Here is a 17,891-nt window from a genome sequence, read left to right on the forward strand (position 1 = left end):
ACATCCCAGATGCCAGTGTGTGACTCTACCCTTCTCAGATTGGTTTTTATGGTTCATTTGTGTACTTTGTGGTTTGTCAAGTATAAAAAATAACAAGTGAAATTGATGTAAAATGATTTTTTTCTTAGAATTAGCCAATTAAGGATGTTTATTCTTATTATTATTTAGTTTTAGTACATAAAGAAACTGTAAAAGATAGTTTATAACTTCTACAGACTCATTTTCCCCTTTTAGGTGGTTATAATTTAGTGTTTTGCAGATTTCAGAAAGAATTCTTTTCCTGTTTTTCTGTTATCTTACATTCCATGTGAAAACTGACCCCTAAGCTTGCCAATTTCCAGATCATCATTATAGACAAGGTTTCTGAATTTCCCTTATAATAGTTTCCTAATCAGAGAGGAGAGAAAGGGAGGTTGGTTAAAGTCTCATGGAAAGTTACTGAGCACTCTGAAAATAGTTTGATAAAAAGGCCATGGAAGAAAATGGGGAAGAAACATGCTTGGACATAGGGCAAAAGTGAATTCTGTTTTAGGAATAAAAAAAGTTATAAATTTCAATCTATGTGGGTTTTTTTGTTTGTTTCCACCAGCAAGATTTTAATGTGTTCAATAGACTTTCCTTGAAAAGGGTTACATATTGTATTAACTGCTATTAAAGAGCAGATTTAATGTAATCTTTATTGATAGTGGAAAACAGAGGAGCCTGATGGGCTACAGTCTGTGGGGTTGCAGAGTCAGACACAGTTTAGCCACTGAACAACAGCATCATCTGTTGATACAGCCAGAGCTCCTGAGTCAAGTCAGCGTCTAATGCAGCTGACTGGGAACAGATTGGCTAGCCAATTAGTGGTTCAGTAGGAGAACACATCTTATGTATTCCAGAGGGTGTCTCCTGAGGGGAATGTCTCTTCCTCTCATATCTGAGTGTTACATAACTTTCTGTCTGCTGGAGATATTTGCATGTGAGTGCTGACACACCTAATCAGTCTGGCTTTGCTGTCTTAGTTTCTCTACTCTCATTTTAGGAAGGTAGGACCCTTGTGTTTTTGAATTCTTTGTTTTTACCTTAACTCCTTTTTCATTTAATCTGTGTTTCCTTTTTCATTACTGACATATCTGAAATGCAGTTCTCTTCAAGTAAAAATCATCATGTATGACAAAATAATTGTTTGCATTTGTTTTATAAACCTAGGGTCAAATTTGATCACTTCTTCCAACAGTTTATCTCTTATCCCTCTTTATTTCTCTTATCATGGACTAATTTAGGATTTTGGTGTTTCTCTCCTAGATTGTTATCTTCTCATCTTTATCATATCAGTTTTGTGCACCTCTTTGACCATGCCATTTACCTCTGTCAGAGACCTGCAGTGGTTTTCCTTTAGATCACTGGTTAAGTTTAATACTCTTACTCTCCTCCCTCCATGTATTTTATTATAAAAATTTCCAAACACATTACTGAGTTATATGAATTCTCTGTGCTGCTAAGTCCCTTCAGTCGTGTCCGACTCTGTGCGACCCCATAGACGGCAGCCCACCAGGCTCTGCTGTCCCTGGGATTCTCCAGGCAAGAACACTGGAGTGTGTTGCCATTTCCTTCTCCAATGCATGAAAGTGAAAAGTGAAAGTGAAGTCGCTCAGTCGTGTCCTACTCTTAGCAACCCCATGGACTGCAGCCCACCAGGCTCCTCCATCTGTGGGATTTTCCAGGCAAGAGTACTGGAGTGGGGTGCCATGGCCTTCTCCGATGAATTCTCTGTATGTTGAATATTAACCTCTTACCAATTAATGTGATATGCAAATATTTTCTCATTTGGTAGATTGTCTTTTATTTTGTTGATGGTTTCCCTTGTTGTGCAGAAGTCCTTAGTTTGATATAGTCCCACTTGTTTATTTTTTCTTTTGTTGCCTTTGTGTGTGTGTGTGTGTGTGTGTGTGTGTGTGTGTGTGTGAAATCCAAAAAAAATTGCAAAGACTGATGTCACTGATGTCAAGGAGCTGGTCCTCTATATTTTCTTCTGGGAATTTTTTGCTTTCAGGTCTTAAATTCAAGCCTTTAATTCCTTTTGGGTTGATTCTTGTGTTTGGTGTAAGATAAGAACTTCCTGATGTTCAAGCTGGTTTTAGAAAAGGCAGAGGAACCAGAGATCAAATTGCCAACATCCGCTGGATCATGGAAAAAGCAAGAGAGTTCCAGAAAAACATCTATTTCTGCTTTCTTGACTATGCCAAAGCCTTTGACTGTGTGGATCACAATCAACTGTGGAAAATTCTGAAAGAGATGGGAATACCAGACCACCTGACCTGCCTCTTGAGAAATCTGTAATGCAGGTCAGGAAGCAACAGTTAGAACTGGACATGGAACAACAGACTGGTTCCAAATAGGAAAAGGAGTACGTCAAGGCTGTATATTGTCATCCTGCTTATTTAACTTATATGCAGAGTACATCATGAGAAACGCTGGACTGGAAGAAGCACAAGCTGGAATCAAGATTGCCGGGAGAAATATCAGTAATCTCAGATATGCAGATGACACCACCCTTATGGCAGAAAGTGAAGAGGAACTCAAAAGCCTCTTGATGAAAGTGAAAGTGGAGAGTGAAAAAGTTGGCTTAAAGCTCAACATTCAGAAAACAAAGATCATGGCATCCGGTCCCATCACTTCATGGCAAATAGATGGGGAAATAGTGGAAACCGTGTCAGCCTTTATTTTTTTGGGCTCCAAAATCACTGCAGATGGTGACTGCAGCCATGAAATTAAAAGACGCTTACTCCTTGGAAGGAAAGTTATGACCAACCTAGATAGCATATTCAAAAGCAGAGACATTACTTTGCCAACAAAGGTTCATCTAGTCAAGGCTATGGTTTTTCCTGTGGTCATGTATGGATGTGAGAGTTGGTCTGTGAAGAAAACTGAGTGCTGAACAATTGATGCTTTTGAACTGTGGTGTTGGAGAAGACTCTTGAGAGTCCCTTGGACTGCAAGGAGAGCCAACCAGTCCATTCTGAAGGAGATCAGCCCTGGGATTTCTTTGGAAGGACTGATGCTAAAGCTGAAACTCCAGTACTTTGGCCACCTCATGCAAAGAGTTGACTCATTGGAAAAGACTCTGATGCTGGGAGGGATTGGGGGCAGGAGGAGAAGGGGACGACAGAGGATGAGATGGCTGGATGGCATCACTGACTCGATGGATGTGAGTCTGAGTGAACTCCGGGAGTTGGTGATGGACAGGGAGGCCTGGCGTGCTGCGATTCATGGGGTTGCAAAGAGTCGGACACAACTGAGTGACTGAACTGAACTGAAGAGCCCAATTTCACTCTTTTGCATTTGACTATCCAGTTTTCTCAGCACTATTTATTAAAGAGACTGTCCTTCCTCATTGTATATTCTTGGCAACTTTGTGGTAAATGAATCGACCATATATTAGTGGGTTTATTTGTGTGCTGTCTATCCCATTCTATTGATCCATGTATTTTTCTAATGACAATACCATACTGCTTTGATTACTATAGGTTTGTAATATAGTTTGAAACCAGGAAGTATGATGCCTCCACCTGTGTTCTTTCTCCAGATTTCTTTGGCTGTTCAAGATCTTTTGTGGTTTCATACAAAAGATCTATTTCTGTTGAAAAAATGTCAGTGGAATTTTGATAGGGATCGTATTGAGCTTTTTATTTTAATGTCAAAATTTACCTCTTTTTATATTATATATTCATGAAGAAATTATACTAGCTCTAGTTATTTTTAATAGTCTTTTCCTTTAAACTCTATAATATGTTTAAAAGTAAGTGGTTAATGCACCCATCCTATTACAGAATTTGAGTTCTCTGAATCTCACTGTATATTTACCTTATCAGTGAGTTGTACATTTTCATATGTTTTCATGTTACTATTAGTGTCTTTTCATTTCAACTTGAACTCTTTTCAGCCTTTTTTTTTGTAAGGCACATCTAGTAGTGATGGTTTTATGTGACAGACCTAACTTATTCATCTGGGAAAGTTTTTATTTCTTCTTCATTTCTGAAGGATACCTTTGTTGGATAGAGTATTCTTAGCTGGTAGTTTCTTTCTCTGAATAAAAGAAATGTGGAATATCATTCATTCCACTCTCTTCACCTGTAAGGTTTCTTCTTGGAGATCTGCTGATGGCCTAATGGGGCTTCCTTTGTAGGTTACAGTCTGTCTTACTGGTATTAGGATTTTCTGTTTGTCTTTGGTTTTCGCAAGTTTCATTATAATGTGTCTTAGAGATAATGGGGGGAATCTGTTAGCTTCATGAACTTGGATGTGCAGCCTTCTCTCCAGGATTGGGAAATTCTCAGCCATTATTATTATTATTTTTTAAATGAGCTATATTACCCCTTTCCTTTCTGTTCTCCTTCTGGAACTCTAATGATTCTGCTGTTTATTCTTGATGGTGTCCTATAGATCACGTGGACCCTTTTTATTCTTTTTCATTCTTTTTTCTTTGTTCTCCTCTGACAGAGTTATTTCAAAGTTCTATCCTCTAACCATGGATTCCGTCTTCTGCCTGTTCCGTTCTGTTGTTGATGCTTTCTCTTACATTCCTCATTTCATTCATTGAATTCTTTAGCTCCAGAATCTGTGTTTAGTTCTTTTAATGATTTGTCTCTGTTTATTTCTCATTTTGATCATGTATTGTTTTTCAGGTTTTGTAACATTGTCTCTTTATTTTCTTATAGCTCATTGAGTTTCCTCGAGATGGCTCTTTTGAATTCTTCATGGGATAAATCACATTTCTCTGTGTCTTTGCCTTAAGTTGCTGGAGGATGATTATGATCTTTTGTAGTGTCAGGTTTCCTTTATTCTTCATGTCCCTTGTCGTTTTACACTGCTGTTTTGGCATTTGAAGTAACAGTTAACCTCCTCTAATCTTTACTAGCTGAGAGATACTTTTTGTTGGTCTGGTTTATGTTCTTGGGAAGGGTGATACTGGCAAAGGTCTTTCTACGCACTCTAATGTCCAAATTTGTATTTTTCTTGTTGTTCTTCTGATGGGAGTGCTGGAACTTCTTTAGAAACCTGAACTTCCATAAAGGCTTTCCCATATGTGGGTATCTACCCAAGTCCCTGTTTTCCAGGTACTGCAGCTAAAAAGGGTTAGAGTCAGTTCACAGGCTCCTGCTGGCTCCACATCCTGTACCAGGTTCTTTGTGCTTGTTACACGTTGCGCAGGTGGCGCAACGTGAGGCTCCTTCTAGGTCCTCAGCGTATGATGCTGGGTTCCATAGCTCCCATGAGGCACTTTTGTTCATTGTTAGATGCCAAATTTTAGATGTTAAAGGGCAACAAAAACAAGAGACATCTTATGCTACCATGATGCTAACCCTCTTGCTGCTTTCTTTAGAACAGTAAGTTGCTTGCTATTCTGTAGCTAAGTCTTGGAGTTTAATAGTTTGAGAGTTAAATATATGGTTCCCATTATGACATCCTATCTCAAATATTAATCCTTGTGTATTTTAGAGCAGAGGAATAAAGCACCATGTGAATAAGCCATTGTGACAAGAGACAGTGCAAATTGATGTTGATGCTTCTGTTAAGTGAATAAGTGTTTCTTACATTTTAATAGCACCTTGTAAGTCCCTTTATGATGCAGTGATCTCGTTTCATATTCACAAACTTGTAAGGTGGATATTAATATTACCTTAATAATATAAATGGTGAAACTAAGACTCAGTTGTATGGTGGCAGTAAATGCTTTTTGGTTTTCTTTGTGTGTGTGTGTGTGTTTTTGACTGCAGGGTAGTTAGGATGTAAAACTTGTCTTTGCTGGATACCGGAAATTTATTATATATATTTTAATTTTCATTCCCCATTTTCAGCTTAATTACTGCCTCAAGTAATTTCCTTGTCTTTTTTTCAAAAGCAGGACACATGTGCTATGTCTTTGTTGACTTGGCATATCTGAGAATGACTTCTGTATTAGAGTGATCACAGACTTTTCCTTTAAGAATCCAATAACATTTCTTATTGTTTTCTGGGATATAGTTTTGCAGAGAAGCCTGAAGATAGCTGGGTTTTGCTTTTGTATGTAAATTCTCTTTTAAAAAAATTTTGTCTTTGTAGCCATAGTTTGTCTTTTCATTACAGTTCAAAAAGTTTTTTAAGATGCACCCATATATGTCTCTGTTCATTGATTTTTTTAAATTTGAAACACAGTAAACTAGTCTTATCAGCAAACATAGAATATCTTTATTCAATTTCAGAGACATGTTTCAGTTACATGCTGGATTATTACTTTTAACTAGTTTTAATTTTTTCCTTTAAGGAATAGAATTATTTTATTGGTTATCATCTTCCCTCATGGTATTTATGTCTGTTCTTCTCTACAAATTCTTAGAGGACTTTCCATGTTTGCCCTCTACATAAATGCTGCTTTCTGAATAATTCATTCAATTCTTTATTAATACCAGCACAGGTTTTATTTCTATTATATTAAAATTTTTTGTAAGCAGTTCCTTATTTTACCCATTTCTCTTCGTTTCTGTCTCTCCTTTCTGTTCCTGTTTCTTGGGGGGCATGGCTCATTTACTTTTAGGTATGCAGATAGCTTACAGATTGTTTCTACTAATGCTTATAGAAATTATTTTCAGAAGACTGCTGTTTTTTTTTTGAGCTTCAAGCTGATACTTCTTGTCAAATAGTCTTTTTTTCTAGGCTCCCCCCTCCCCTTTTTTTCCTTTGGTTTTGTTACAGGTAGATTTGTTCAGAGTCAGTGTTTGCCAGTAAACAAAGTGTCTGGATTGCCCTTGGCCTGCCTTGTTCAGTTGTTTGAGTTTCTTTTTATGCCAGTATCTTGAGCTCTAAGTGAGTTGTTCCTGTAAAACCTCCAATGTATACCTGGTATTAAAAAGTCTGTCGTCTGGTGCAGATTTTCCAAACAGTGCTGTCCCTCTTGCTTCTCTTCATTATCTTGCTCTCTGACGTTCTAGTCAGAGTATGAGAGAGCCTACAGTTCTTGACATGTACTACTGACATGCATTTCTCTGTGTCTTTTCTCACCTTGCAAAGCTTTACTTATGAAGATTATACCTCATCACGCACCTCTGCCAGAACTGCCTTTGTCTCCACGCCTGTCTGCAGTGCACATATTTTCTGGGGATTGTAGCTTCCTACTGAATGCAGAAATATAGAAAGAGAGGAAATCATGGGGAACAACACTAACAACTATGAGAAGTAAACCTGTGCAGTAGAGAACTAGTGTCCAGCTTTGTAAGTGACATGAACATTGTATTTCCAAATCAAGTGGTACAGATGGGCACAGAATAAAGTATCTTCCCTTTATATGATCTGTCACATGTGTTTGATTTTTTTCAGTATACTGTGTGTTAGTTATTATTTGTATCTTTTGTTTTCATACTTAGTAGAAATTCTTACCAGATTCTGACAGTCTTGTTAATCTAAATATTTTGCTATTATTATTGATGGAAAATATTTGTTAAGTATATTTTTGTGTCAACTCTAATATAAATACTTTGTGTATTAACTCATTTAATTTATAACAACCCTTTTGTGGAGTACTGTGATTATGACCATTTTATAGGTGGGGAAAATGAGGCATAAAGAAATGGAACACCTTGTCTAAGAGTACTTAGATAGCATGTAGCATAGTTAGAATTTGAAGCCAAGAAGTCTGTATATATTTTCATTGTGCAAGTTTTCATCCTGATTTTCTGTATCTTCATAGGCCCACCCTCTCTCCTTCCTTCCCTCCTTATCTCTCTTCCTTTTTGCTTACATTTCTATTATGACTACATAAAAGATTATATCAGGGACTAGCAATGAGATACCATTAAAAATGTGACCTTTTTTGAGTTCTAGAATGCAGAATATTAAAAAAGTATATATGTGTGTATATATTTTAGTTCTTTAGGTATTGCTTTATGAAATAAATTATTAAATTTTCAAAAGTGAATTTGTTCAGCTTGCAGATGTATTAAACAGAAGTAATTTGTTCATTGTAGTTCTTCCTTTATTGACCTTGGTGAGTGTTGGGCTGTAGCAGTAATGTTTAACCCTTTTTTCTCAGCCTCCCTAAGTGCACAACTTAAACTTGGGAATGACTTGATTATCAGTAAGAATTAGATTCATTGGATTAATGCTGCTTAATTCAGGCACCACAAGACTGATGGCTGTTGAGCACCGGAAATGTGGCTGGTCTGGTTGAAATGTGCTAGAAGTATAAAACATACTCTGGATGTTGAAGGCTTAGTATGAGTAAAAGAATATAAAGTATCTTTTACTTAAAAATACTTATTATATCTTGAAATGATTGTTTTTGAGTTGTTGGATTAAGTAAAATATATTATTAAAACCAATTTTGACTTTCTTTTTACCTTTTTATGGTTAGAGGATAGTTAAAAATGATGTGTGTGCCTCGTATTTTATTTTTGTTGGGAATTCAAAAATGTGTGCACTATGGTGCCTCCCCCAGAGTCTGGGAGGGAGGAAAGCAGACAGCAGTTAGAGTGGTGGGTAAGTGCCGGAGAGGGGCTCGCGCCTGCAGACCTCTGACCTAGTTTCCATGGCCTGTGGAAGGTGACCTTTCATGCAGTTGTAGTACCTTGTGTTTTCTTCCCTTTTACCTTCTTTTGAGGACTCTCAGTCTACTTTTTGGATGGAATGAAATAAAAGTCAAATGCTATATAACAAAAAAAAATTGAGAATCTTTTTTCTAGTTGTTTTGGTTCTCAGTGTAATGAAACAAATCAAGGTTGAAGTAGAAGGTCTGAGTCTGCTCATAGAGACCACTGCTTGCCCACCTTCTGCGAAATTGACTTTGACAATCAAATGGCTAGTAGTGCCTCTTGCTCAGTATGGAACACAGATCGGTTTGAGATCTCTTGACTTCAAAGTGTCTGTGGAACATATAGAGGGAGAGGAATATAAGCGGTTGGATGTATGGAACTGTATAGTCCAAGAGAAATATTGGCTAACGATATAGATTGAAGTGAGGTAAGGTCATAGGTAAGGTATGAAATCAACAGGAAGTGAGTAAAATGAGAAATGGGACAAACCACTGAGGAATAAGTAAGGTTAAGAAAAGGGAATAGAAAGGTCATTGAAAAAGAGTGGCCAGAGAAGGAAGTGTTTAGCCAGGAGAGTGTGCTCTCAAGGAGCAGGTTAGTGCAGGTAGTATCAGATGTAGCTAGGAAATAGAAATAAAGACTGAGAAATATCCATTGTCTTTAATAATGACGAGGTTACTGGGGAGAAAGGGCTTCCCTGGTGGCTCAGACGGTAAAGCGTCTGCCTGCAATGCGGGGACCCGGGTTCGATCCCTAGGTCGGGAAGATCCCCTGGAGAAGGAAGTGGCAACCCACTCCAGTCCTCTTGCCTGGAAAATCCCATGGATGGAGGAGCCTGGTAGGCTACAGTCCATGTGGTCGCAAAGAGTCAGACAGAACTGACCGACTTCACTTTCACTTTCTATTGGGGAGAAGGCGGGTTCCCTGCAAGAAGTTGGGTTAGGTGGCAAAGCCAGATTGCAGAAGGTTGAGGAACTGATGGAAGGTAAAGAACTGGAGACAGTGAAGGTTATTGTTTGGCAGTGAAAGAGGTGAAAGTTAAGGCTATTGAAAGGTCGTGGGATATACTTAGCATAAAACAGTCGCATGGGTGCATGCATGCACTTGTGTGTGTGTGCATGTGCTCTATGGGTTGTAAGTCCATTAGAAAACCACGATTCTGTATCTTTACATTCTTGGAATCCAGTGTAACACCCTTCATAAGGTAACTACTCAGTGAGTGTTGTTAATCTTTATTTTAATTTATTAAATATCTCTTTTTCAACAAGATTCTTTATCAACATTATTTCCAGATTCTTTAAACATTAAATCTACATAAAAGTTTGATTTTACGTAAGTCTTAATGCAGTAAGGCACTTGAATATGGCTGAAGGGAAAGAAAATGAGCTTTGTAGTCCACCAAAACTTAATTCAAATCTAGGTTCTGACACTTTTTAGCTGTAGGATTTTTTACAAGATAATTGTTGCTTCTGGCCTCTTTTTCCTTATCTAGGAAATAAGGATAATGATACCTTCCCTTATAGGGCCATTGTAGGAGTCAGTAAAAAACGTAAAGTGTTCTATGCAGTACCTTCTACGAAGTAGGCACTCAGTAAATGTTTTGTAGAAAAATCGCAGCTTCATGTGTTATACATGCCAACATTACAGTCTTTATAATTTGATTTAAAGTAGTATATGTGATATAATGCTATTACTTTAAATAAGACCAAGCATACTCAGTTGAAATTTAAGTTAAAAATTAGCCTTTGAATAAAAAATTGTTTCTTTTCTTGCCCTCTCCTCTCTTTTCCAATCCAGGTCCTGAGGGAGTCTAACAAATTAGCAGAAATGGAAGAACCACCCTTGCTTCCAGGAGAAAATATTAAAGACATGGGTCTGTACTGGTATTTTTTGTCAGATTTCCTCCTCTGTGACTGTACAGACTATTCAGTGTTTCCAGTGTACAAAGAACAGGCTCACTTTGCAGACACCTTCTATTTGACAGACTCGTTCCTGACAGCCTTCCCAGCCTCCAGTGTGTTCTCAATCTAGACCTATTGACTGTGTTTGGATTTTGACTAATGGAAACATGCCATTGAGTTATATTTTGTGGCTTTTCTGGTTTGAAAGAAGGTGACTTATTTTTAAAACTGTTGTGGAATTCCATCACAGTAAATTTTATTATTTTGACTTACTGCAGTTAGATAGTGGGTTGAATAGATAAAAAATTGAATTGTCACTTTGTACAAGTAATTTTTCTTGAAACACATTCTCTCTTTTTACTTCTTTATTTTTCCTCCTCTGAATAAATTTGTCAATTTTTGGATAAATATATTTCATCTACATTGCAAAGTGAGTCCTTTGCATGTCAGTGCCTTTCTTTATCCAACCTAAGTAACTAAGTATTAACTTACTGTATGGACTGGAAACTGGAAACACACTTTCAAGCTATTTTTTTGTCCTTATGCTTTTACTTTGTTACATTTGTGTGATAATATACAAAATACCCATAGCTTTTGTATTTTTAAGATATTTATTTATTTATCAAAGTATAGTTGACTTACAGTATTAGTTTTAGGTGTTCAGCATAGTAATTTGATATTTTTGAAGATTAAACAGCATGCATAGTTATTATAAAATATTGACTATATTCCTTGTGCTGCATATTACATCCTTGTAAGTTGTTTATTTTGCAACTGGTAGTTTGTACTTCTTAATCCCCCTTACTGGTTTTGCTCCTACCCTCTAATAACGCCTACTTTGTTCTCTGTATCTGAGTCTGTTCTATTATATTTATTCCTTTGTTTTGTTTTTTGATTCTATATATAAGTGGAAATATATGGTGTTTGTCTTCCTGTATGACATATTAAATATAATATCCTCCAGGTCTGTTCATATTCTCACAAATGGCAAGATTTCATTCCTTTTTAGGTGTTCATTAACAGAAGAATGGATAAAGAAGATGAAGTATATACAGAATAACCATATGATCCAGCAGTTCCACTCCTGGGTGTATATCTGGGGGAAAAAAGCCTTAATTAAGAAAGATGCACACACCCCAGTGTTCATAGCATTATTTACAGTTGCCAAGATATGGAAGTGAACTAAGTGTTCATCAGTAGATGAATAAAGAGGATGTGGAGTGTTTGTGTGTATATATGGGAATGTTTGTGTGTGTATGACATGGAATACAACTCAGCCATAAAAAAGGATGAAATTTTGCCATTTATAGCAACGTGGATGAACTTAGAGGTCATTATGCTAGATGAAGTCAGTTAGAGACAAATACTGTATGATATCACTTATATGTGGGATCTAAAAAGTAGAGCAAACTAGTGAATATAACAACAAAAGAAGTAGACTCACAAGTATAGAGAGCAAACCAGTGGTTACCAGTAGGGAGAGGGAAGGGGGAGGGGCGATGTAGGGGCAGGAGATTAAGACATACATGCTATTGGGTATAAAATAAACTACAAGGATGTATTGTACAACACAGGGGATATAACCATTATTTTATAATAACAATGAACGGAATACTACCTTTAAAAATTGTGAATCACCATGTTGTATACCTGTAACTTAACTGTATAGTGCAGCAAGTACATGTCACTTAAAAAATGAAAAGGTTGTATGCTTGTATTCACAAAAGAACTCTAAAGAAATAGTGTAAGATGATTGAGAAAAAGATGTGGTATACACACACACATATGTACACAATGGAATATTATACACCTGTTAAAATACTCATAGCTTTTGAGAAATAAAGTAATGTGTAGGTGAATACAGTAAGTGATTTCTTAGTCACCTTTCATTTTATCATCAATCATATTTTTAAAAAGAACTTGAAAGTGATAGTCGCTCAGTCGTGTCCAACTCTTTGCAACCCCGTGGACTGTAGCCCACAGGCTACTCTGTCCATGGGATTCTCCAGGCAAGAATACTGGAGTGGGTTGCCACTCCCTTCTCCAGGGGATCTTCCTGACGCGGGCATTGAACCTGCATCTCTTACGCCTCCTGCAATATGAGCGGATTCTTGACCATCTGAGCCACTGGGGAAGTCTTAAGCCAAGTGTCATTTACTTGTGTAAAAATAAGCAGGCCAAAGGGGACCTGTCCTCTGTGTTGTTGTTGCCTATGGCACATTTAGCTCCTTCATGTTCAGCATTTCTCTCTTCTTAGTTTTAACTCTTGGTGGAATACTTGCCCATTCCTTTTCTCCCCCTACTCACTTCAGGTATCCTGAGTTCTCCTGAGCTACTTGTTCAGTAAGGTGTTATGTATTATTACTATATAATAATGATAATTATCATTACTGAGTGCTTACCATCTGATTTAATCATCCTCACAATGACCTTCTGAGAAAGATGCTGATCCCATTTTGCAGATTAAGAAACTAAGGCATAGGAAGACTGCCTGGCTAGTAAAGTTATAAAAAAAAAAAACTGTGACAGTTTTTTTCCCTCTTCTAAGCCTAAAAGCATATGCTATTTCCACTATGATAAATTACCTTATAAAAGAGTTTCAAGTTATCACTCAGTCTCTTTTGTTATCTTCTTTTTTAGATAGCAACACTCCATTTAGGACTTCATCCTTGGCTTGTTTCCCTTTCCTCTCTTATTTGTTCTTTTTGGTTGATGATATCTAATAAGTTAGTAGCTTTACCTACAATGTATTTACTGATGACTCCAAAATTTGTTGCTTCTAGTGTGAACCTCTGTCCTAATACCGATAAATGATGCCTGCATCTTAGACACATGGCCATGGATATTCTATAGATATCCTTATACCCAACATATCCAAAACTGAAGTCATCACCTTTATTTCTAAATTTATTCCTTTTCTTCTTTCCATCAGTTAACATTAACACTGGTTGTCCATTCACTCCAGGCAGAAATCCGAGAGTCATCTTCAGCTGCTCTCTTTTTTCTGAGCTCTGACATTCAATCAGTTACTAGATCTAGAGGAGTAATCTCCAAAAATTTATTGAGTGTTATCTTTTTCTCTCAATTTTCATGAGCCCTTGGTATAGTATTTATGTTGAATTTCCTATACCTGTGAGAAACTTTTAGGAGTTTAGGAGAGAGATCAGGTTAGAAGTCATATTTTGGAATCATCAGAATATGGATATTAGTTGAAAATGAAAGTACGAAAATAACTCAGAATGTATGGAGTAAAAACAGGGCCAAGAACATAGCTTTGGTAGGCATTTTGTAATTATATGGTAGAAGAAGAACCAGGGAGGAGGAAATTAAAAAGGAATGAAGAGAATGTGATACAGTATAAATTAGAGTGATCCAGACTGTATACTTTGTCCAAATAATTGCTTTACTTTCCCACGTCTGTGTTTTAGGTTCTTCTCTGTACTGAATGCTGTATTAGCATCTCTGCCGATCTAAAGGGTACTAACCATTGGGGCACAGCTCTCATGCCTGTGTTCGAACCTTCTCTGATCCCATAGCTTAGTGGACTTTCTTTATATTGCTTGGAGTATGTTTTTGTGCCTCTCTGCACAGATTGTGTGCTCTCGTACATTATATTTATGTGCATATACTTTTCACTCTTATAGATACGTATTCTCAAAGTCATTTTCATCTACCCCATAGAAACTTTTATGGATTCTTTGTGAGCTTAGGGAAAATTTGAGAAGATCAGTAAATCTAAGCTCTTTCGGCATCTGGCAGTATTAGTATTGCAAAATTTAGAGAAATACCTAATACATTAAATAAAATACTCTGATTCAAATCGTCAGATAGACTTGATTATTAAAAAAATTAAATGTAATATAAAGTATGAAAAGTGAAAGTGAAGTCGCTCAGTCATGTCCGACTCTTTGCTATCCCATGGACTGTAGCCTACCTGGCTCCTCCGTCCATGGGATTTTCCAGGCAAGAGTACTGGAGTGGGCTGCCATTTCCTTCTCCAGGGGATCTTCCCAACCCAGAGATCGAACCTGGGTCTCCCACATTGCAGACAGATGCTTTACCGTCTGAGCCACCAGGGAAGCATGAGGCTAGAGTACCCTTGAGTATATTAATTCATATAGAAAATTAGTTCATATAAAAAATTCATTTACTTTAGACCAACTAACGTTCCTAGTTGGTTTAATGTAAGTTTGCAGTTTAGACATTTTTTTAAAGGTCACAGTGGTGTTAGAGACATCAACAGAATGCTTTAACAGTCGCAGCAGTAGTCGAAAGGTATTGGCCCAGGCACATCAGCAGTAGAGATGGCCCCGACTGCAGTATTTCACCCTTTAACACAGGAGACAGACTGCGTTACCTGAGTGGCTTAAAAGTGACAAAATTGAATTAGTCACTCAATTGTGTCCAACTCTTGGTGGCCCCATGGACTGTAACCTGCTAGGATCCTCTCTCCATGGAATTTCCCAGGCAAGAATACTGGAGTGGATTGTCATTCTCTTCTTCAAGGGAAGGGAATCTTTCTGATGCAGGAGACCCAGGAAGTGAACCCAGGGTCTCCTGTGTTACAGGCAGATTCTTGACCATCCGAGCCACCAGGGAAGCCGTTTGCATGATGCTCTGGAAAGAGGTTTGAGTTTGCAGTCATGGAAACTGCACTCAAGTCCTAATCTTAGCAGTTACTGGTTCTGAAGCATTAGGCAATTCGTTTTACTTTTGTGAACCCTGGTGTTCTCATCTGAAAATTGTAGGTAGTTAGAGGTCTTAATGTTTAAAGGTGATTTTGAAGGTTAAGGCAGGTACTCAGGTGAAAAGTACTTTATAAATTCTGTCAGTGCTGGTTTTATTGTCATTTGTTCTGATAAGGTTCCTAGTCACAGTCTTTCTTCTAATTCATACAAGCCCTGCTAGGCATAAATTCTCTCTTCAGAGTGACCTAGTTGCTACCAGCCTGAGGAAAAAGATAAAAGGGACAGAGCAAAGCAGAGCCTAATGATGGTAACAGTAACATAGCTATAAGCTCTTGTGTTTGGTAGAGTACTTTTAATTTTGGAAGCACATTCATGTATATTATTTCATGGTTTTATAGTAAAGAGGAAGTTGTAGCAAAACTTTGGACTGGGACTAAGAGGGACATATCCTGTAGAAGAGTACAGAATAATAAGATTGATTTTCTTGTGTGAGTGAAGGAAATTGGCTCTGGAAAGAATCCAGGAGTGTTTTTAGTAACACTGAGTAAAGCTTTCCCAATTGAGGTAAAAATTCATAAGGGCAAGAAATTGTATGTAAGTCAAGTTTATTTATCTTTCTTTAATGATGGGTTTGTTTAATTTTAATATCTTCCCTCTAAATGAAACATTGGAAATGCATCGGAAACAGTGATTAAAAGAATGTAGCTCATACTTGTACATTCCCAAGGGAGCCGTTTTGAAGGTTAGAAATGTATGTTAGAAGATCAGTCTCATTTCAAATTCCATACTAAGCAGTCAGTCCTTCACAGTGAGGAATAGAAAGCAAACTCAGGAAGTTGCGTGCCTTATTAAGCATATTTCATGTTCCTAAGGTTTCCCAGAAGCCCCTTGAAAGGTTCTTAGAAGTTTTTTGCTTCTAATTGTGCCTTAGTTTCTTGGAACAATGAAGATACTCGTTTATCTGCTGATTTGCTGCAATGATGACATAGTGGGGTTTATGAATATTTTAAAATAGAAAAACCTTTGTATTGGGCATATGAACACTACCATATTAAGTATTACTTTGAGCTAGTGGTAGTCAAGTTATCCTGCTTAATTAATGCATGTTTTAAAAAGAAACAGTACTGTATAGATTCATCATTTAACATTTAATTAAACAATGTGGTTATTTCTCTACAAAGTTTGACATCTGTTTCTTAATCAGGTACATAATACCCTCTTATTATGCTATTATATTTTTCTAAGAAATCATAGTTCATATACATTTTATTTTCTCTACAGTATTTTCCCCATAAATATAATCAGGTCAGGAGTTACTGGTATTATGTTTTAGGTATTGTATGTTCAGAGGAATGTTGACAAACTAGACTACAGTCAGAAGAAAACCAGTAGACTGGGGAAGAAGATCTAGGAACTGTGATTAGATGATGGAGGGATAGTGACTTGAGACATTGATGGCTGTTCCCACCATTACTGCCCCTCCTCCACTCACTGCTCCAACTGCCATGCCTCTCTGTCCATCAGGGAGGGTGTCCGCCTTTGTTTCCCTGTGTCTGTCCAGAGTAAAGGATGTACCTCTGTTTCTTTAGTCCTTCCCACTTATTCTGCTTTCCCTCCCAGCCTGTAGTGGGTGGTTGGAAGCTTGGATTTAGTTTCTGAGGTCTCTTGGAATCACTGATCCTGTGATTTTCAAGCGTAATTTAAACTAGTGGTCAGAATGCTATTAAATTTTATTTGTGAAAGATCAGAGTGCAGTTTTTAATAGTGTACAATAGAGAATAAATTGTGGGCTCTTTTTCTTTGCAGCCAAAGATGTAACTTATATATGTCCATTCACTGGTGCTGTACGAGGAACTCTGACTGTTACGAATTACAGGTTATATTTCAAAAGCATGGAACGGGTAAGACTTGCTGGATTAGATTTTTTTGTGTGTACATCTGTGTGTTGTTTGTACATCTTTAATCATTTTTAGTTAAAACATTTCTAATTAAATATTTTTCTCAGCTATAATTATACAGTATTAATTGCTCAGTTTTAATGTTTTTTTTTTCCCCTTCTTTTAGGATCCCCCATTTGTTTTAGATGCTTCTCTTGGTGTTATAAGCAGAGTAGAAAAAATTGGTGGTGCTTCTAGTCGTGGTGAAAATTCTTATGGACTGGAAACTGTGTGCAAGGTAAATGTTGTAATATGTATGCAATTTTTTTTTGGTTTGGAAAGCTTTCTATTAAATAGAGCCAGTGTTTAGAAATTGTTTTCCAAAATATCAAATGGATTTCATGCTAGAAGCATCATTCTAGTAGAATAAAACAACATTTAGGAGTAATAAAAAGGTGATCTGTTGTGAATTTAATTTACAAATTAGAAACATAAGGCTCTGAGCAGTTAAGACTCGTAGTACTTTGTAGTGAAAGAACTGATTATGATATATTTACCTCTTTCCTATTTTTAGTTTTCATAATTTTTCTGCTTCTGAAACAGTAGTGGGGAAGACTTCGTTTGGTAGACCTTCTGTATTTTATTATCTAACTCATTCTATAAATGCATTGATACTTACTGCTTACAGTGAACAATGTCAGATTTGTGATCTCTGAAGAAGATTTAGCTTTGGGATCAGGGACCAGGCTTGATCACTCAAGAGCTTCTGTGTAGCAGAGTTTTATTAAAGTATAAAAAGGGACAGGGAAAGCTTCTGACACAGACGTCAGAAGAGGGGCAGAGAGCGCCCCCTTGCTCGTCTTAGGAAGGGAGCTATAT

The 17,891-nt window shown here is 37.1% G+C and overlaps 1 protein-coding gene across 13 annotated transcripts in view; it reads left to right on the plus strand.

The window, feature by feature from the left end:
* Positions 1-17,891, plus strand: part of MTMR2 (myotubularin related protein 2) — a 118,072-nt gene that overhangs the window by 55,890 nt on the left and 44,291 nt on the right. For 11 of the 13 annotated variants that reach the window (XR_008702770.1, XM_055547722.1, XM_055547723.1 and 8 more), the window contains 3 exons: positions 10,344-10,419; positions 16,942-17,036; positions 17,200-17,310. Coding sequence is in view for 12 of the 13 variants with exons in the window: in XM_055547722.1 (XP_055403697.1) it covers positions 10,344-10,419; positions 16,942-17,036; positions 17,200-17,310 (282 nt within the window). In the remaining variant the exon portion in view is untranslated. Of the gene's footprint in view, positions 1-7,029; positions 7,231-10,343; positions 10,420-16,941; positions 17,037-17,199; positions 17,311-17,891 lie in introns of all 13 variants that reach the window. The other 2 variants (XM_055547731.1, XM_055547733.1) reach the window with 2 other exon arrangements.

This window comes from Bubalus kerabau, chromosome 15, assembly GCF_029407905.1.
Source record: "Bubalus kerabau isolate K-KA32 ecotype Philippines breed swamp buffalo chromosome 15, PCC_UOA_SB_1v2, whole genome shotgun sequence".
Lineage (NCBI taxonomy): Eukaryota > Metazoa > Chordata > Mammalia > Artiodactyla > Bovidae > Bubalus > Bubalus kerabau.